The sequence below is a fragment of the Hypomesus nipponensis genome, chromosome 22, assembly GCF_054491055.1.
Source record: "Hypomesus nipponensis isolate SF chromosome 22, ASM5449105v1, whole genome shotgun sequence".
Lineage (NCBI taxonomy): Eukaryota > Metazoa > Chordata > Actinopteri > Osmeriformes > Osmeridae > Hypomesus > Hypomesus nipponensis.
The window spans coordinates 20,947,497-20,967,850 of NC_140382.1; the positions used below are offsets into that span (position 1 = coordinate 20,947,497).

At 43.2% G+C, this 20,354-nt stretch overlaps 1 protein-coding gene and 1 pseudogene across 2 annotated transcripts; both read right to left on the bottom strand.

Annotated features, from left to right (window-relative positions):
• Window positions 1-6,094: 6,094 nt before the first annotated feature.
• LOC146237158 (polyunsaturated fatty acid lipoxygenase ALOX8-like) lies at window positions 6,095-6,773 on the bottom strand. Its single transcript, XM_084687042.1, has 3 exons — window positions 6,673-6,773; window positions 6,385-6,555; window positions 6,095-6,280 (listed from the first exon to the last, which is right to left on the bottom strand). The coding sequence occupies exons 1-3, from the start codon at window positions 6,721-6,723 to the stop codon at window positions 6,095-6,097; spliced, it is 408 nt and encodes a 135-aa protein (XP_084543168.1). The 5' UTR covers window positions 6,724-6,773.
• An 856-nt stretch (window positions 6,774-7,629) lies between these two features.
• On the bottom strand, window positions 7,630-14,636 carry LOC146237159 (arachidonate 12-lipoxygenase, 12R-type-like; annotated as a pseudogene). The gene is made up of 10 exons (XR_014740937.1): window positions 14,496-14,636; window positions 13,873-14,062; window positions 13,497-13,578; window positions 11,311-11,414; window positions 9,880-10,052; window positions 9,609-9,752; window positions 8,551-8,754; window positions 8,275-8,377; window positions 8,004-8,166; window positions 7,630-7,810 (listed from the first exon to the last, which is right to left on the bottom strand). The product of XR_014740937.1 is annotated as an arachidonate 12-lipoxygenase, 12R-type-like (transcript).
• Window positions 14,637-20,354: the final 5,718 nt, after the last annotated feature.

Here is a 20,354-nt window from a genome sequence, read left to right on the forward strand (position 1 = left end):
GTACAGAGGGCACCAAACGTGCTGTCACCGGCACTGGCCCTGAAGAGTTATTTCTCAAGAATTGAAAACAATTCCATTCTATTACAAGGATCATGTTGCAAGCTAAAGAACATATTCAGACTAAATGGGGGCAACAACTGATATAATCTTGATAGAACTGATGGAAGTTTCAGACTCTTGTGTGTGCAAATGATTGTAAGGCTTATTGTCATCCTGCCCCCACCTATAAATATACAGTGGGACAAAAAAGTATTTAGTCAGCCACCAATTGTGCAAGTTCTCCCACTTAAAAGATGATAGGCCTGTAATTTTCATCATAGGTACACTTCAACTTTGAGAGACAAAATGAGGAAAACAAATCCAGAAAATCACATGTTGTGTTGTTCGAATTTCATAAGATACTGTAAATTTGGACCTATTCTTCCATGGCCTCCAGGTCTCCCTCTCCCTACCACTCTTCCTCCACGGACTCCCCCTTTCATCCTACCTCTTCCTCTTCCTGCAACATGGACTTACATTTTGATGAGTGCTTACACCTGATTGGTATGTTTACAATTAGCAATGTAGTGCTTGTACACCTGACGCCTGTGTTTGATCCATTTGTTCACATGTGTAGCATTTTACAGGGAGTGTCTAAAAAAGACAATTATAGTAAGTGACATAATCTCATATTTATGTGTTTTATGTAGAAAAGTGTTTAGTGATTTGCAAAACACTATGTATAGTATTTTGCAAATAGTTTGAGGCTGAGAATGTGCTTATAGTTGTCCAGATCTAGGTTGTTGTGTTGCTCCTTCAATGTCAGGTTTCACTAACTGTGTACTACCTGTACAAACAGGTTGACTACAGTGGAAGAATTGACTGGTAGTGACAGTTTGGAAATGCGTTGTGGTGTATTGATAACAGGGAAGGTAGGCGTGCAAACACTCAATAGAAGATGAAAAGGCCTTTACCAACCCTTTCCTCGGAAGAGGTGCGTGTCGGTCGACGGCGGGGATGTTGGGTGTTTCACACCCCACCCAGTTTGAGATTAACTAAACTTTAAGTGTTGACAGATGTTATGTGTTACTGTAAAAGCTGGATAGATAATGTTCAAAAATATGCACTGATGAGTGTGTGAACCACTCTTTCTATTTCTCTGTCCGTCTATTATTCTCTCTTTCCACGCTCTCTATCTCTCTCTCTCTTTCTCTCTCTCTTTTTTCAACACAGCAACCGTACATTCTAAACACAGCAACCGTACATTCTATAAAGCTACTTTGAGATGGGTCATTCCTTTTTTTCTGAATCTCTGCAGCAAAAGAAAACAAAATGTGTCCATTTACTAAACCCAACAAAAACATTTTTATTTTATTTTAAAAGAAACTGCGGTGCAAAACACAATCTATAATCTATATACTGTGAGACCTGACACATGTATAAAGGAATGCAGTTTCTGTAATTCCATCTGATGTTTTTTACGACATTTTGCTATGATTGACTAAATGTTCCTGTTGAAAGAGAACGTGTGTTAGTGTTTTGGTAGACATGGTGTATTGTTTAGTGTATTTTTGTGTTATGAAACGTAGTGTTTGAGTTTAGTTTACAAGTACACCTTGTGCTCTCGCATCTACAGGCCTCTCATTAGCCAGATTGGCAGCCATATACACAAGGATCTGGAATTCTCCCCATGTGAAGACTCCATTACCACCTACGTTCTGGAGGGTTCTCTTTACAGTCCGCACTGCCACTTCAGCTGCTCCGTTTCTATGAGGTGAGTCGGCAGGATGGATCTTCCAAGACCATTTCGTGCCATTCTTGGCCACCTTTCCCTCCACTCCTGGGGAGGAACCGATGGAGGTCTTCGAGGGCAGGCTTGGCTCCGACAAAGTTGGTGCCTGGGTCAGACCATACCTTGCCGGGGTGCCCCCTCAGTGATGTAAATAGTTGATAAGTTAGCAGAAATCCTTCTGCAGACATGTCACTGACAATGTCAGCATGAATGGCTCTGGATGCCAGCAATGTAGTGCTTGTACACCTGACGCCTGTGTTTGATCCATTTGTTCACATGTGTAGCATTTTACAGGGAGTGTCTAAAAAAGACAATTATAGTAAGTGACATAATCTCATATTTATGTGTTTTATGTAGAAAAGTGTGTTTAGTGATTTGCAAAACACTATGTATAGTATTTTGCAAATAGTGTGAGGCTGAGAATGTGCTTATAGTTGTCCAGATCTAGGTTGTTGTTTTGCTCCTTCAATGTCAGGTTTCACTAACTGTGTACTATCTGTACTAACAGGTTGACTACAGTGGAAGAACTGACTGGTAGTGACAGTTTGGAAATGCGTCCCTTTCCTCGGAAGAGGTGTGTGTGCGTGTCGGTCTACGGTGGGAATGTTCAAAAATATGCATTGATGAGTGTGTGAACCACTCTTTCTATTTCTCTGTCCGTCTATTATTCTCTCTTTCCACGCTCTACTGTGAGACCTGACACATGTATAAAGGAATGCAGTTTCTGTAATTCCATCTGATGTTTTTTACGACATTTTGCTATGATTGACAAAATGTTCCTGTTGAAAGAGAACGTGTGTTAGTGTTTTGGTAGACATGGTGTATTGTTTAGTGTATTTTTGTGTTATGAAACGTAGTGTTTGAGTTTAGTTTACAATGTGTGGTAGGTGTGTGGGTGCATTAAGAGCTTAGAAAATTTGTTAGAAGTATTGAAAAAATTGTCGTAGCGATTTTTAAGAAAAACTGAGCGGCATGAGTGCTCATACTTTCCATCTTATCTTAGGCCCTACACAGTGTGGTCAGGTCTGCTGAGTTCATCATCGGCAGGAAGCTCCCTGTCCTAAAGGACACCCACCACACACGATGCCTCAAGAAAGCTGGCAGGATTCTAAGAGACTGTCACCACCCATCCTTCAGTCTTTTTACCCCGTTGGCTTCTGGCAGGCGATACCGAAGCAGTCGGTCTCATACATGCAGACTGGACAACAGTTTCTTTCCAAAGGCCATCAGTCTTCTGAATGGACATTGATATGGACATTAATACAGTTTCTTTGTTCTTTGTAGACAGCACTAAGTTGTGATTGTTACTGTAATATTTTCAGATCAAATTTACAGTATATGTATAGCCCTTTTTACAAGCAATGTCACAGAGGGCTTCACATACGCCCATAGAACTGCCCCTCAAATCACCCCAACCCTCAAGGAAGACAAGAAAAAACTCCCAGAAAAACTCACTAGAGAAGAACAAGTTTAAGAAACTTTGGGAGGAGCAATTCAGTGAGGGATCCCCTCCTCCAGGGACGGTTGAGAGGGGCAGAACACAGGCTAAACATAGTCATACAGCAGAGAAGTGTCAATGGGTGCTGAAACACCCAAATCCAGTGTTTCAGAATCCCAAATACATTTCCTTTATTGCTACAGTAACTGCATTTACTGTGTAAACATAAACACATTCTTCTTTACATGTAACTAAATGCCCTGGATGCTGTGTTCTCCATTTTTTGGTGTTAGGTTAAATGGTTTAGGGGCGAGTGTTTGATTTTGAGCACAGGTTACATGGTTTAGGGGTGAGTGTTTGATTTTGCCAGAAAAGTCAGAGGTTTTGGATATTGAGTTTGAAGATTTGATTTTATGTTTACAGTTTTGAGAAAATGTTGTCTCAAGAAATGTGTCTTAATGCATCAAATTGTAAGTACCTTTTTCTTGTATCACTACCCTATATATTTTTCTGACAATTTTTTATTTTCACTCCTCACATTTTTTACAAAATTATCTGTACTTTCTTTAGATTTAATCTGTATTTGGTGGCATGATCAACATTATTTATTGTCGCTGCGCGCCTTTTTCTAATTTCCTGGCTGTCACACACAACAAATAGCTAGTCTAAGCTACCATGGAGCAAGGCAGAAGGAAAAGAGAAGAATGTCTACTCCTGGGATACACTATCGGCTACGACTGAGCAAAAGCTGTTCACACCAGACGCGCATTTCTCCGCGCGGGTCACCAAGCCTTCCGTCTACAGGTACTTTGTGCTTTCCTTTACGCTAAACATTGCATTGGCTATATCCAGGGCCGGACTGGCCATCGGGGATACCGGGGGAATCCCCGGTGGCCGACGGGGTTCTGATGGTCCAAAATAACGGCCCATCTCCATCACCAACCGGCCCTTCCTCTGACATGATCGCTGGCACATCCAACTATAGTTTCCATATATCACAGCTTGAACGCGTATAACGTGTTGCCTTGACAACTTTATATGTGTTCAAGCTGTGTAATATGGAAAATAGTTGGAGCGAGCCGAGTGATGCAAACGTTTCCGTCACTCGGCTCGCAAAAAGACAAAGTTGTTTTTGAGACGAGAGCATGTCGGTACCCAAACGCAAAGAGGAGAAAAGGGAAAAGATGTCTGGAGGAAGGTGCATCAAAATGTTTAAAATCTCTAATTTATTTGGGAAACCACTGACTGGTGACAGTGATATGATGGAAGTTGTGGCGTTTGGCCAATGTTAGCTTGCTTTTCACAGATGAGGTAACGTTCCCTACAAGTTAGCCTAGGTAGATAAATGTCTAAAATTGAGACCGTTATGATCTGGTAAAATAAGCAAGCTGGCGCTGTTGTCATCATGAAGATTTACTTGCTCACAGTCGATAAGAAAGCTACCCATTGTGGTAGTTGTAAAGGGCAATCTTATAATTGACTCATAATTTACTAATTTATGTCAAAAAAACAGCTAGCTTGTTATGCTAAAATCACCGAGTAACACACATCAATTACATTATAAACAATGTTAATGTTGTCTAGATTAGATGATTCTGCTGCTGGGAGCAGAGCCAAGATAAGACCCAGGGTACAAGGTAACTACACTGTAAGTTACACTTTAATAAACTAAGTACAAAAATATGGTATTTCAATTTAGTACATTTATTTAAAGTATATTTATCAAATACACTTTGAGTGTACTAACCAATAGTGGAATTTTAAGTACAAAAAAGTATACTTAGTACACCTAAATGTAATGCACTTAAGTGTACTTTTTGGAGCTTTTCGACGCAGAAATACATCAAAAACAGGCTCAGGAGCTCACTCTCAACAGCACCTGGAGGCTTTTATGTTGATGTCAACTCAGACAGATGTTTTGTGGATGCTGGACAGTGAGAAAATCATAAACGGTGTTGCAGAAAAGAGTGAGCTGCAGCAAAAACTACTCATGTAGCGAGCTCATAATAACACTGATATAGTTTAAACAGTATACTAATATTGTTTTTTTATTACCATTTGACCTTCCACCAGCATTTGATAATGCACCGTTAGAGTTAATTTAGGTTCTGTTACGTAATTTATTGTTTTGTTATGCACCTTCAACACCCCTACACACACAAACAATCACACACCCAGCATGCAACACTACTGATACCACTGATGTTCAAACCCCATCATATGTTCTGTTCTGTTCATTTCTAATATATTGTTCATACTAATTCTACCCTCTGATTCCAGTTTCTTTATTGTGTGGTCTTTCTCTGCTGACATTCAGTCCTGAAGGCTGTGTAGTTATATGTATAAGCATCAAATAGTAGCCAAGAGTTCTGTGTACTCTAGGGGCGGCCGGCAGGGTAGGGGGCGGCACAAGATGTATTCATCCCGGGGGGTAGTGGGCTGAGTGGGCCGGTCTCTGACAGACACCCCCCCCCCCCCCCCCCCCAGTCCGTCCCTGGTGCAGTCTAAGGAATGTGTTCTGGGGAAGTCATGAAGTGAAGTATGTAAGTCAGTAAATCAGTGGTGTACATGTGTGTGTGTGTGACTCAAAAGGTTGCCACAACTCAAAAAGAAAAGTGTGCTGCGGACAAAAGGAAGGATCTCCTCTCTTTCCCGACGTCCTCATAAAAGGGAAGAGACCACCGGGCCCAGGTGGAGTCACTTAACGGCTGAGGAGGCCGTCACAAAATCTTTCAAAGTTTCTGACTCTGATGGTTCAGCAAGTGACAGCGTCAAACACCAACATTTGTGAAGTATTTATTTATCTCTAACTAAAATTTTATTTGGAAAAACATCAACATTTATGTATATGTATGCAGGAAGAGGCCAAGGCCCCTGTCTGCTGTCTAAAGGGCTGCACTGTTCTCCATCTGCTCAGGATCCAGGTATGTGTATTTGTAGGGAACGTCCAGACCGGAGTTCCTGGTCTTGACAGACTCACTGAAGGCCTTCAGCTCTGCCTGGAATCCCTTTATCAGCCTGCAGGGGGCGTCCTCACTGAAGTGCTCCTCTGGGTATTCACCAAGAGGGACCTGGCGAGGACGTGAAGAATATGTAAGTTATGGATAATCATTTGTCTCACAGGACCAGTGTCAGTTCACCTGACAGGGACTGGTGGAGTCTTTGTTGAACTTACAAAGTCAGTGGACTGCATGCTGAGTAGCCACATAGTGGTTATGCCATGTGCCGTGGCGTTGACGTCTGCCAAAGTCTGCAGCATGGTGCTCTCAGAACTCTGCCCCTTAGTGGTGGGAGGAGGCAGTTGCAGGGAGACCGGGGTGTTGAGCGGACAACCGCCATAGTCGAACTTCAAAGAGGGGAAACCCAGGTTGGTGTTAAATACTACAGAGGAAGAACTGTCCGGTAGTGACAGTTTGGAATTGCTTTCAATCTTCAGCCTAAACTTTTTTACTGAGAATCCTACCTGTCCACTGTCGACAGCAGAGTGCTGGGCGGAGCCTGTAAAGATCACCATGGTGACAAACTTCACGAGTTCCGCCACTGTGTCGAAATATTCAGGGATTCCTGGAAACGGACACAAAAAGTGTTTTTGTTTTTTGAATGTCATAGAGCCTAAAAGTACAGTGGCGTATTAGGGCCGGAAGAGCTGGAAGAGAGCAGTGATATTCCGAGATTAAAGATGTGTATTTAAGAAAAAAAGACCTTGAACACTGAGATTATAAAGTCACAAATTTGCGCGATTTTTTTCTTCTGAATTATACTTTTCCATATGTTTGAGCAATAAGGGCATTTTCAGATTTCAGCCCAGAATCACCAGATTGTAATAAACATTCAGACTTTGAAAGGACATTAATGTGATTTGGGCCTATTCAGAAGGAAACAACACAGTCTACTTATTTGGATGAGCTGATGGCTTTTGTGCATCAGGAACCACAATGCAATGGACAGATATCGCTGGTTACATCTATGGGCCATTTAAATAGAATTTGTGGTTCAACAGGACACAATACCACAGATCCTGAAATTTGTGGATCCTCAATGTGTGGAGCTTATAGGAGAGCAGCATCTTGGCTTTGTCCTGTTGAACCACAAACTTATTGTAAAGTATAATTTGATCAGGTTAAACATGGCAAGCGGTGGCATCTGTGCTGTGATGACGTTGGCCATGCAAAGTGAAGCAATGGTTCCTTGAAAAAAAAAAAAATTGTCAGAGAAAACTCAGTTTTTTTTTCGTAAATGTACGTCTTTAATCTCTGAGTTAAAAAAAACCTACACTGGCCCTAATACACAGTTGTATAAAGAAGACATACATATATAAAAAAAATTAAACTGGCAGAAAACCATCAGTGTCAACGACATTGATTCCCTGCTATGATTCATGCAAGATGTGACATGGAGACTAGGAAAGAGGGCAACTCTTTGTGTTTAAGATACCAATACATCAATATATGTTAAATATGCTGCTCTGAACTGTGTTACCTGAGCTGGCCCTGGACAGGAATCCATGGATGAAGATATCCTTGATCCAGTTCTGCAGCTCAGAGTCCTGCTGGACGTCAGAGTCTGACTTGTAGTAGTGACCGATCACTCCCTGGACAAGCCTATGAACAACCACAAAACACATGAAGCCAAGGTCATACTGTACAATGTACTTTAAGTAGTTCAGAAACACCTGATGTTTGTAAACGTTAACAGTTCCTGTGGATCATATCCCTCAGCAACATACACACCTGTGGATCACATCCCACAGCAACATACACACCTGTGGATCACATCCCACAGCAACATACACACCTGTGGATCATATCCCACAGTCTGAGCCCATCGTCTCTGTAGTAGAAGTTGGGGATGGATTCCAGACGTCGTGTAGCGATGTCCTCCGGCAGACAGAGGGAGCTGTAGGTCAGAGAGGACAGCGCTCTCTGCAGGATAGTGAACATTCCCTCTCCACCCGACGCTGCATACTAGACCGCAAATTCGAAGAAATTGATTGTTTTCTACAGATTTAACCTTTTTTTCCACATAATTGGAATATGTCTAAGTTTGTTGCATTGTGTATAGTAACAGTGCAATGTTCTTGCCTGAGTGAAAACTCAGATTTTTGATATCAGCAGAGTTCTGGCCAGGGCGTTGATATGAAGGGTATAGCGGGTATGGGGAACGAGTAGCTGGAAGACAGGACAAATCATTTAATAAATATTAAAACTAGTGGAGATTAATTGTGTTCACATTTTTCCTTTTGGTATAGCAAACAATGCCTTACAAACCAACCTGATATTGGTAGTAAAGTTTCATGTAACAATTATCACATTATGGAGGACATTTCCTCCAACCTGCTGACCTTGTAGAGGGGGTGCACCATGGGAAGGTTGCGCAGCAAGGCCACAGCAAACACCTCGCTAAGGATGTGGGTACGCAGCAGGTGGACGTTCAGCTCGTGGTCATTAAAGTGAGCGCTCCTCACAAAGATCTTGGCCAACAGCCAATCGTACTCTGAGATGGTGGGGAAGAAGATGGGGTTGTCCTCTCCCGGCTTCTGCTTCAACTGTGGAGAGGAGAGACAAAAGGTCAGGCACAAACTGTGGAGAGGAGAGACAAGAGGTCAGGCACAAACTGTGGAGAGGAGAGACAAGAGGTCAGACACAAACTGTTGAGGAGAGAGACAAGAGGTCAGGCACAAACTGTGGAGAGGAGAGACAAGAGGTCAGGCACAAACTGTGGAGAGGAGAGAGACAAGAGGTCAGGCACAAACTGTGGAGAAGAGAGACAAGAGGTCAGGCACAAACTGTGGAGAGGAGAGACAAGAGGTCAGACACAAACTGTGGAGAAGAGAGACAAGAGGTCAGGCACAAACTGTGGAGAAGAGAGACAAGAGGTCAGGCACAAACTGTGGAGAGGAGAGACAAGAGGTCAGACACAAACTGTAGAGGAGAGAGACAAGAGGTCAGGCACAAACTGTGGAGAGGAGAGACAAGAGGTCAGACACAAACTGTGGAGAGGAGAGACAAGAGGTCAGGCACAAACTGTGGAGAGGAGAGAGACAAGAGGTCAGGCACAAACTGTGGAGAAGAGAGACAAGAGGTCAGGCACAAACTGTGGAGAGGAGAGACAAGAGGTCAGACACAAACTGTGGAGAAGAGAGACAAGAGGTCAGGCACAAACTGTGGAGAAGAGAGACAAGAGGTCAGGCACAAACTGTGGAGAAGAGAGACAAGAGGTCAGGCACAAACTGTGGAGAGGAGAGACTAGAGGTCAGGCACAAAGAAACGTCTCTTTTTTTTTTTCATGGGAAGATATATACTCACATAGACACAGTCAGTTAAAAAAACATAGTTCCCAACAGGATGGGACTATCACAATTGTTTCATCTGACGCCTTGGACTTGTATTATCAGATTACCTGGATGGCGATGGGTATCAGTTTGTCGTCTGGGGTCTTCTGGAGCAGAACGAGAGGAGCAGTAAGGTACTGCTGTTTCCCGTTGATCACGTTAGCGGTCACTCCATCCAGCTGTTTGTAGTCCACCAGGTAGATGTTCCCCTTCTGTTGGAGAGAGGGGACAACTTGCTGAATGAATGGAATCTCAACAACATCTTAGGGGGACTTGGTTGGAATTTCTCGTCTAAAGGATATGTTGTGTTACATAACCCTCAGATAGGAAGTACAGTACCTTGATTTCGTCAGTTAGGCTGCTCGCTCCATGCAGGGAGGCCCTGACCATGTTGTCGGTGACAGGTAAATTCTCTGGTAGCTTGAGGCACTTTTCGATGATCGTGGGGTTGACTCCGTTCAGGAACTGGTAGCCAAATAAAGTGTCGTCTTTCCAGTGTTCCTGGACGTAGTCTGATGGGTACCGAACATGAAATTGAAAGAATATTTAATCAAACTAAACAACGTCAGATTATTGAAATTGCTGTGGTAAAACAGCTTGGGTCTGGATGGATGAAAAGTATCCATTTGAATAAAATTCATTTTGCGGCGATACAGTTACACTATCCACTGGTGCCTCTATGATTCCAAAACATTGTTTGTTGAATTGCAAGTTGTTAGAACCAATGCATAGCTACAGTTACCAACATACAGGAGGACATTTGAAAGTATTTAGTCAAACTGAACCAGCTCGTCTTGCTCACATGTTGTGAAAATCAAGCAGACGTCTTTCATAAATTAAATAGAAAGAAAGATAGTTTTTCCCCTTCATTTAATGATAGGACAGATGGAGAGAGACAGAAAAGCAGGGAGAGAGACAGAGAGAGAGAGAGGGAGAGAGAGAGAGAGAGAGAGAGAGAGAGGGAGAGAGAGAGAGAGAGAGGGAGAGAGAGAGGGAGAGAGAGAAGAGGGAAAACATGCAGGAAATGACCTCAGGTCGGATTGAAACCAGGAATTAGTCTCTTACCCAGTGAGCTAACACAGTCTCTTACCCAGTGAGCTAACACAGTCTCTTACCCAGTGAGCTAACACAGTCTCTTACCCAGTGAGCTAACACAGTCTCTTACCCAGTGAGCTAACACAGTCTCTTACCCAGTGACTAACACAGTCTCTTACCCAGTGAGCTAACACAGTGTCTTACCCAGTGAGCTAACACAGTCTCTTACCCAGTGAGCTAACACAGTCTCTTACCCAGTGAGCTAACACAGTCTCTTACCCAGTGAGCTAACACAGTCTCTTACCCAGTCAGCTAACACAGTCTCTTACCCAGTGAGCTAACACAGTCTCTTACCCAGTGAGCTAACACAGTCTCTTACCCAGTGAGCTAACACAGTCTCTTACCCGGTGAGCTAACACAGTCTCTTACCCGGTGAGCTAACACAGTCTCTTACCCGGTGAGCTAACACAGTCTCTTACCCGGTGAGCTAACACAGTCTCTTACCCGGTGAGCTAACACAGTCTCTTACCCAGTGAGCTAACACAGTCTCTTACCCAGTGAGCTAACACAGTCTCTTACCCAGTGAGCTAACACAGTCTCTTACCCAGTGAGCTAACACAGTCTCTTACCCAGTGAGCTAACACAGTCTCTTACCCAGTGAGCTAACACAGTCTCTTACCCAGTGAGCTAACACAGTCTCTTACCCAGTGAGCTAACACAGTGTCACAGCCTCACCTGATATGGGTGTCTTGTGATCACTGAAAGCTTTGCTGATGTCATCGATGCTCTTCCAGGGTTCCTCCAGGTCTATCAGACCCTTGAAGTACAGCTTAGCCTGGCTGAATTATTGCAACAACACAGATAGTAGGTCCATATTTTACAACATAAATCAATTCAGCTTTAGTGAAGTAAAAATTTGACCCAAGTAGCTGAAGAAGCGGGAAATTATGTTCTTTATTCTGGTACAGTAAATATTCTAGTATTGTAGATTGAGACAAAACACAAATCACACAAACACACAGTGAAACTTACTCTATGACAGCTGTTAATAAGAAGTCTATTGTCTTGGTGAGGGAGAATTGGACCTCTAGGGGCAAAGACAGGGGGCACTTAGATTCCATGCTGTGAGGTAAACCACCTGCATGCTCATCCCATCTGAAGAACAGCACAGAATGAAACGTTACGACATGATATGATCAGTCATGTTCAATTCATGTCTGTATGTATACAGAGTGAATGACCCCTCATGGCCAACTTAGTAAACTCTGTACCTTGACCCTGATGACCTCACCTGTAGTCCCTGACCCCTGATGACCTCACCTGTAGTCCCTGACCCATGACCCCTATGACCTCACTTGTAGTCCCTGACCCATGACCCCTATGACCTCACCTGTAGTCCCTGACCCATGACCCCTATGACCTCACCTGTAGTCCCTGACCCATGACCCCTATGACCTCACCTGTAGTCCCTGACTCATGACCCCTATGACCTCACCTGTAGTCCCTGACCCATGACCCCTATGACCTCACCTGTAGTCCCTGACCCATGACCCCTATGACCTCACCTGTAGTCCCTGACTCATGACCCCTATGACCTCACCTGTAGTCCCTGACTCATGACCCCTATGACCTCACCTGTAGTCCCTGACCCATGACCCCTATGACCTCACCTGTAGTCCCTGACCCATGACCCCTATGACCTCACCTGTAGTCCTGGGCTCTATCCTGGAGATCCTCCTCCCTACGGGACTTGGCCAGGCGATGGATTTCGTCCTCAATGTCGTCCTCAACCGCTCTTTTAGCTGTGCAAAGAAGAAAATATTTGAGTTAACCTCCAGTTCCTCCAGTCATGTCTGTAATGTGTGTGGTGTGTTGTGTGTGACTGTGTGTAACTATCTGACCTTTGCCCTCTCTGAAGTTCACCCAGGGAGGTCGGCACATCAATATCTAATGAATACTGGGAAAAAGAGAGAAAGTGAAAAGGAATGTGCAGGTCAAATTAGTTTTGTTTTTAAAGAATGACAACTTTGAAACAAATGGGACCACTTTCAAACAAAAAATGACTTCACATACTGGAAAAGATTCGTTAGTTAGTTAGTTTATCGTCATGTCAGATACACTGGTATCCATATGCATTCACAGAACAAGGTCATTGTTAACTGCAAGTAGACTACAATAATAAACAGAAGAAAAAAGCAGACATTAAGTTCTCATATTTAATTAATAATGTAATTATATTTTAATTATACGAAGGTTGATAATATTATAGGTCAAAATAAGACATGAGTCATCACCTATAACCTACACAACTGTTGTACTTATATTGGCACAGTTACACACACACACACACACAATTTCATCCCTAATCACACAAAACCAGGTGAGGTCACGATCCTAATTTTAAAATCCAGTTTAGTTGAGTTTTATCATTGAGAAAAAACTACCCAACACAAGTAAAATTATGAAAGTGCGACTTTAATCCAGGTTGGACCCGTTCTTTACCTTTTGTCCTCGAAAAAATCCTAAAAAAGAAATGGCCGACAGCCAATCGCTCTTTCTCTTGGTCCCCACCAGCTTGATGTAAACGCAGTTGGATGTGCCAGCCAACGCCAAGTCACCCGTATGCAAAGTCACCCTGTAAGACGCATTGGTCATTCTGTAAAAAATAAAGTAGTAAAAAAATATTAATTTATTCAAAATATCATTGATACAGGTTAATTTAATTTGTGGAATATTCCAATCACCCGTACCCATTGTTGATCTGAAGATGTTCAGTTCGTTTGGCTCCTGTCAAACACCTGTAGTAGATGGGATGATGTTCAGTTGGGGTGGTTCCAGTGAAACACATATTTACTGCCCTCTAGTCCCTGACCCCTATGACCTCAACTGTAGTCCCTGACCTCTGACCCCTATGACCTCACCTATAGTCCTGGGCTCTTTCCTTGAGCTTCTCCTCCCTATAGGACTTGACCAGAGGATAGACGTCATCAAACTCTTTTTTAGCTGTACAAAGAACAAAAAATATGTTTTTCCTTTATATTCTTATACATTTATTTATCATCATACATATTCTTATTTCCAGTTCCTCCAGTCATGTTTATAATGGCCGGATTTCCCAGATTCGTTAAGCTAAGCGCTTCTTAGGAGGCTTCTAAGAACGCTCTAGAATGCTCTTAGAACGCTCCTAAGAAGCTCTTAGCGTTAAGAATCTGGGAAACCCGGCCAATGTGTGTTTAGAGTGTGTGTGTGTTTAGAGTGTGTATGTGTTTAGAGTGTGTGTGTGTGTGGCGAGCTGACCTTTTTCCTCTCTGAAGTAGTGGACCTTGTCGTCTGAGAGCCAGGGGAAATGTGCCGTGTCCTCCTCTGGGGTCACCACGGTGACTTTGGCACAGAACCAGTCATCAGGATCAACCAGAGCTTGCTTGTCCAGTTCCACCACCACCAGGTCACCCAGGGAGGTGGAGCATTCAATGGTGAATGCACAAGACTGAGGAGTGGAGAGAGAGAGAGAGAGAGGGAGAGAGACAAAAAGAGAAAGTGGGCGAGAGGGGGGAGGGGGGAATGAGAAAATGTTTGCCTCAAGGCAGTTAAAATGTTTGTTTTTTATATATATTTGGGACAACTTTAACAGGTACAATTCTCCAGGTCGGACCCTTGCCCTTGTAATATTAGTATTTTTTGGTATTTTTATATTGTAAATTACGGCAACTTATATTTTATTTTATTGTATATTTTATTTTAATTCTTATTCCACTTAGTATTGCTAGTTTATGTACCCCTAGTATAGTTAGACCACATATTTAAACTTAAGATTCCTATATAATTAATGTATGCACCTTCCTGCCAAAGCAAATTCCTTGTCTGTCCAAACTTTCATGGCAAATAAATCCCAAATCTGATTCTGATTCTGATTGCCTTACCTTTCCTGTTTGGAGCCCTTCACTCAGAATAAACTCCCAACGACTCTCTCCCTTCATCCCCACCAGCTTGATGTAGACATGGTCCGATGTTCCGGAATCCAGCAGATTGCCACTAAACACGGTCACCGAGTACGAAAACATCGTCTTTCTGGAAAACAATTGTTTGCATTAATGTTTCATTTTTATTTGAATTGTGATTGATGCAAGTTAATCTCCTTGAAATTAACGGTGCCTATTGGATAGAATGAACTGTCGTAAAAGTCAGTACGTTTTTTAATTAACAGACTGGATACAACTCATTTGACCGTTTCCATGAATCTGACATATGATTCAAATAATCTGCTAATGACGTTAAATAAATAAAAAAGTGTTGTCTTCCTCTAAGAAATATTAAAGATAGTCTGTTTTTATTTTGAAATAAGTATTGGAATATTCTAATGACCCTTACCTGTTGTAGATGTGAAGATGTTCAGTTGGGTTGGCTCCTGTCAAACACCTGTTGTAGATGGGAAGATGTTCAGTTGGGTTGACTCCTGTCAAACACCTGTTGTAGATGTGAAGATGTTCAGTTGGGTTGGCTCCTGTCAAACACCTGTTGTAGATGTGAAGATGTTCAGTTGGGTTGGCTCCTGTCAAACACCTGTTGTAGATGTGAAGATGTTCAGTTGGGTTGGCTCCTGTCAAACACCTGTTGTAGATGTGAAGATGTTCAGTTGGGTTGGCTCCTGTCAAACACCTGTTGTAGATGTGAAGATGTTCAGTTGGGTTGGCTCCTGTCAAACACCTGTTGTAGATGTGAAGATGTTCAGTTGGGTTGGCTCCTGTCAAACACCTGTTGTAGATGTGAAGATGTTCAGTTGGGTTGGCTCCTGTCAAACACCTGTTGTAGATGGGAAGATGTTCAGTTGGGTTGGTTCCTGTCAAACACCTGTTGTAGATGTGAAGATGTTCAGTTGGGTTGGCTCCTGTCAAACACCTGTTGTAGATGTGAAGATGTTCAGTTGGGTTGGCTCCTGTCAAACACCTGTTGTAGATGTGAAGATGTTCAGTTGGGTTGGCTCCTGTCAAACACCTGTTGTAGATGTGAAGATGTTCAGTTGGGTTGGCTCCTGTGAAACACCTGTTGTAGATGTGAAGATGTTCAGTTGGGTTGGCTCCTGTCAAACACCTGTTGTAGATGGGAAGATGTTCAGTTGGGTTGGCTCCTGTCAAACACCTGTTGTAGATGTGAAGATGTTCAGTTGGGTTGGCTCCTGTCAAACACCTGTTGTAGATGTGAAGATGTTCAGTTGGGTTGGCTCCTGTCAAACACCTGTTGTAGATGTGAAGATGTTCAGTTGGGTTGGCTCCTGTCAAACACCTGTTGTAGATGGGAAGATGTTCAGTTGGGTTGGCTCCTGTCAAACACCTGTTGTAGATGTGAAGATGTTCAGTTGGGTTGGCTCCCGTGAAACACCTGTTGTAGATGTGAAGATGTTCAGTTGGGTTGGCTCCTGTCAAACACCTGTTGTAGATGTGAAGATGTTCAGTTGGGTTGGCTCCTGTCAAACACCTGTTGTAGATGTGAAGATGTTCAGTTGGGTTGGCTCCTGTGAAACACCTGTTGTAGATGTGAAGATGTTCAGTTGGGTTGGCTCCTGTGAAACACCTGTTGTAGATGTGAAGATGTTCAGTTGGGTTGGCTCCTGTCAAACACCTGTTGTAGATGTGAAGATGTTCAGTTGGGTTGGCTCCTGTCAAACACCTGTTGTAGATGTGAAGATGTTCAGTTGGGTTGGCTCCTGTCAAACACCTGTTGTAGATGTGAAGATGTTCAGTTGGGTTGGCTCCTGTGAAACACCTGTTGTAGATGTGAAGATGTTCAGTTGGGTTGGCTCCTGTCAAACACCTGTTGTAGATGTGAAGATGTTCAGTTGGGTTGGCTCCTGTCAAACACCTGTTGTAGATGTGAAGATGTTCAGTTGGGTTGGCTCCTGTCAAACACCTGTTGTAGATGTGAAGATGTTCAGTTGGGTTGGCTCCTGTCAAACACCTGTTGTAGATGTGAAGATGTTCAGTTGGGTTGGCTCCTGTCAAACACCTGTTGTAGATGGGAAGATGTTCAGTTGGGTTGGCTCCTGTCAAACACCTGTTGTAGATGTGAAGATGTTCAGTTGGGTTGGCTCCTGTGAATCACCTGTTGTAGATGTGAAGATGTTCAGTTGGGTTGGCTCCTGTGAAACACCTGTTGTAGATGTGAAGATGTTCAGTTGGGTTGGCTCCTGTCAAACACCTGTTGTAGATGTGAAGATGTTCAGTTGGGTTGGCTCCTGTCAAACACCTGTTGTAGATGTGAAGATGTTCAGTTGGGTTGGCTCCTGTCAAACACCTGTTGTAGATGTGAAGATGTTCAGTTGGGTTGGCTCCTGTCAAACACCTGTTGTAGATGTGAAGATGTTCAGTTGGGTTGGCTCCTGTCAAACACCTGTTGTAGATGTGAAGATGTTCAGTTGGGTTGGCTCCTGTGAAACACCTGTTGTAGATGTGAAGATGTTCAGTTGGGTTGGCTCCTGTCAAACACCTGTTGTAGATGTGAAGATGTTCAGTTGGGTTGGCTCCTGTCAAACACCTGTTGTAGATGTGAAGATGTTCAGTTGGGTTGGCTCCTGTCAAACACCTGTTGTAGATGTGAAGATGTTCAGTTGGGTTGGCTCCTGTCAAACACCTGTTGTAGATGTGAAGATGTTCAGTTGGGTTGGCTCCTGTCAAACACCTGTTGTAGATGGGAAGATGTTCAGTTGGGTTGGTTCCTGTCAAACACCTGTTGTAGATGTGAAGATGTTCAGTTGGGTTGGCTCCTGTCAAACACCTGTTGTAGATGTGAAGATGTTCAGTTGGGTTGGCTCCTGTGAAACACCTGTTGTAGATGTGAAGATGTTCAGTTGGGTTGGCTCCTGTCAAACACCTGTTGTAGATGTGAAGATGTTCAGTTGGGTTGGCTCCTGTGAAACACCTGTTGTAGATGTGAAGATGTTCAGTTGGGTTGGCTCCTGTCAAACACCTGTTGTAGATGGGAAGATGTTCAGTTGGGTTGGCTCCTGTCAAACACCTGTTGTAGATGTGAAGATGTTCAGTTGGGTTGGCTCCTGTGAAACACCTGTTGTAGATGTGAAGATGTTCAGTTGGGTTGGCTCCTGTCAAACACCTGTTGTAGATGTGAAGATGTTCAGTTGGGTTGGCTCCTGTCAAACACCTGTTGTAGATGTGAAGATGTTCAGTTGGGTTGGCTCCTGTCAAACACCTGTTGTAGATGTGAAGATGTTCAGTTGGGTTGGCTCCTGTCAAACACCTGTTGTAGATGTGAAGATGTTCAGTTGGGTTGGCTCCTGTGAAACACCTGTTGTAGATGTGAAGATGTTCAGTTGGGTTGGCTCCTGTGAAACACCTGTTGTAGATGTGAAGATGTTCAGTTGGGTTGGCTCCTGTCAAACACCTGTTGTAGATGTGAAGATGTTCAGTTGGGTTGGCTCCTGTCAAACACCTGTTGTAGATGTGAAGATGTTCAGTTGGGTTGGCTCCTGTCAAACACCTGTTGTAGATGTGAAGATGTTCAGTTGGGTTGGCTCCTGTCAAACACCTGTTGTAGATGGGAAGATGTTCAGTTGGGTTGGCTCCTGTCAAACACCTGTTGTAGATGTGAAGATGTTCAGTTGGGTTGGCTCCTGTGAATCACCTGTTGTAGATGTGAAGATGTTCAGTTGGGTTGGCTCCTGTGAAACACCTGTTGTAGATGTGAAGATGTTCAGTTGGGTTGGCTCCTGTGAAACACCTGTTGTAGATGTGAAGATGTTCAGTTGGGTTGGCTCCTGTCAAACACCTGTTGTAGATGTGAAGATGTTCAGTTGGGTTGGCTCCTGTCAAACACCTGTTGTAGATGGGAAGATGTTCAGTTGGGTTGGCTCCTGTCAAACACCTGTTGTAGATGTGAAGATGTTCAGTTGGGTTGGCTCCTGTGAATCACCTGTTGTAGATGTGAAGATGTTCAGTTGGGTTGGCTCCTGTCAAACACCTGTTGTAGATGGGAAGATGTTCAGTTGGGTTGGCTCCTGTGAATCACCTGTTGTAGATGTGAAGATGTTCAGTTGGGTTGGCTCCTGTCAAACACCTGTTGTAGATGTGAAGATGTTCAGTTGGGTTGGCTCCTGTGAAACACCTGTTGTAGATGTGAAGATGTTCAGTTGGGTTGGCTCCTGTGAAACACCTGTTGTAGATGTGAAGATGTTCAGTTGGGTTGGCTCCTGTCAAACACCTGTTGTAGATGTGAAGATGTTCAGTTGGGTTGGCTCCTGTCAAACACCTGTTGTAGATGTGAAGATGTTCAGTTGGGTTGGCTCCTGTCAAACACCTGTTGTAGATGTGAAGATGTTCAGTTGGGTTGGCTCCTGTCAAACACCTGTTGTAGATGTGAAGATGTTCAGTTGGGTTGGCTCCTGTCAAACACCTGTTGTAGATGTGAAGATGTTCAGTTGGGTTGGCTCCTGTGAAACACCTGTTGTAGATGTGAAGATGTTCAGTTGGGTTGGCTCCTGTGAAACACCTGTTGTAGATGTGAAGATGTTCAGTTGGGTTGGCTCCTGTGAAACACCTGTTGTAGATGTGAAGATGTTCAGTTGGGTTGGCTCCTGTCAAACACCTGTTGTAGATGTGAAGATGTTCAGTTGGGTTGGCTCCTGTCAAACACCTGTTGTAGATGTGAAGATGTTCAGTTGGGTTGGCTCCTGTCAAACACCTGTTGTAGATGTGAAGATGTTCAGTTGGGTTGGCTCCTGTCAAACACCTGTTGTAGATGTGAAGATGTTCAGTTGGGTTGGCTCCTGTGAATCACCTGTTGTAGATGTGAAGATGTTCAGTTGGGTTGGCTCCTGTCAAACACCTGTTGTAGATGTGAAGATGTTCAGTTGGGTTGGCTCCTGTCAAACACCTGTTGTAGATGTGAAGATGTTCAGTTGGGTTGGCTCCTGTCAATCACCTGTTGTAGATGTGAAGATGTTCAGTTGGGTTGGCTCCTGTGAAACTCCTATTTCACTAAAGCCCCTTTTATATGTGTGCAAACATGGCACCTCCAGATTCCATGGAAATGTTAATAGATAGTGTTAAAGTGGAGTTGATTGTGTAAAGTGTAAAAGTTAGGACACAAGTTATGATTCAAGAATGGAGTGAGAGAGAAACAGAGAAAGTAAGAGAGAGAGAGACAGAGTGAAAGAGTGAGAATGTGAAAGAAAGTAAAGAGCGAGAGAGTGATTGAGTAGAGAGCAGGGCTCTCTAGTTTGATAAGTCAAGTCAGTTTCATTCATAGAGCACATTTAAAAACAGCCAATGCCGACCAAAGTGCTGTACAAAATAATCAAACAGGGCAGAACTGGTTTGATGATCTAAGGGGCCTGGAGGTGCAATACCATATAAGAAGATCTGCATACAATGGAGCCAATCCATGTCAAGCCCTCTTAGCCCGAGAAATATTCACGCTAGGTAGGTTTAGGCTAAGATATCAGCAAAATACATAATTGATAAGCTATAAGCTACAATTTAATAGTAGACTACACAATATATTATTTTATGGGGTTAAATAATATAATATTTTGATTGTATCAAATTATTAATCAATAGTGGTAACCTATAATTTTTCTGGCAACCTATGATTCACAAAAGAAACATCATGTGTGTCTAAGCACAGGCCATGTCAAGCTTTATAAACAAGTAACAACACCTAAAATCAATTCTATATTTGATTAAAAAAAGATCGCCATTAGATTATCATACCTGGGGGGGGTGGGGGTCAGGGGGGGTGGCGGGCGAGGGGGGGTGGGGGGACAGAAGGGT

Coding starts and splice junctions, on each gene's coding strand:
- LOC146237158 (XM_084687042.1), bottom strand. CDS start 6,723: ATGGTGATCTTTACAGGCTCCGCCCAGCACTCTGCTGTCGACAGTGGA. Junction 6,556..6,672: donor CTGCTGTCGACAGTGGACAG/GTAGGATTCTCA, acceptor CCCTCTTTGAAG/TTCGACTATGGCGGTTGTCC. Junction 6,281..6,384: donor GCATGCAGTCCACTGACTTT/GTAAGTTCAACA, acceptor CGTCCTCGCCAG/GTCCCTCTTGGTGAATACCC.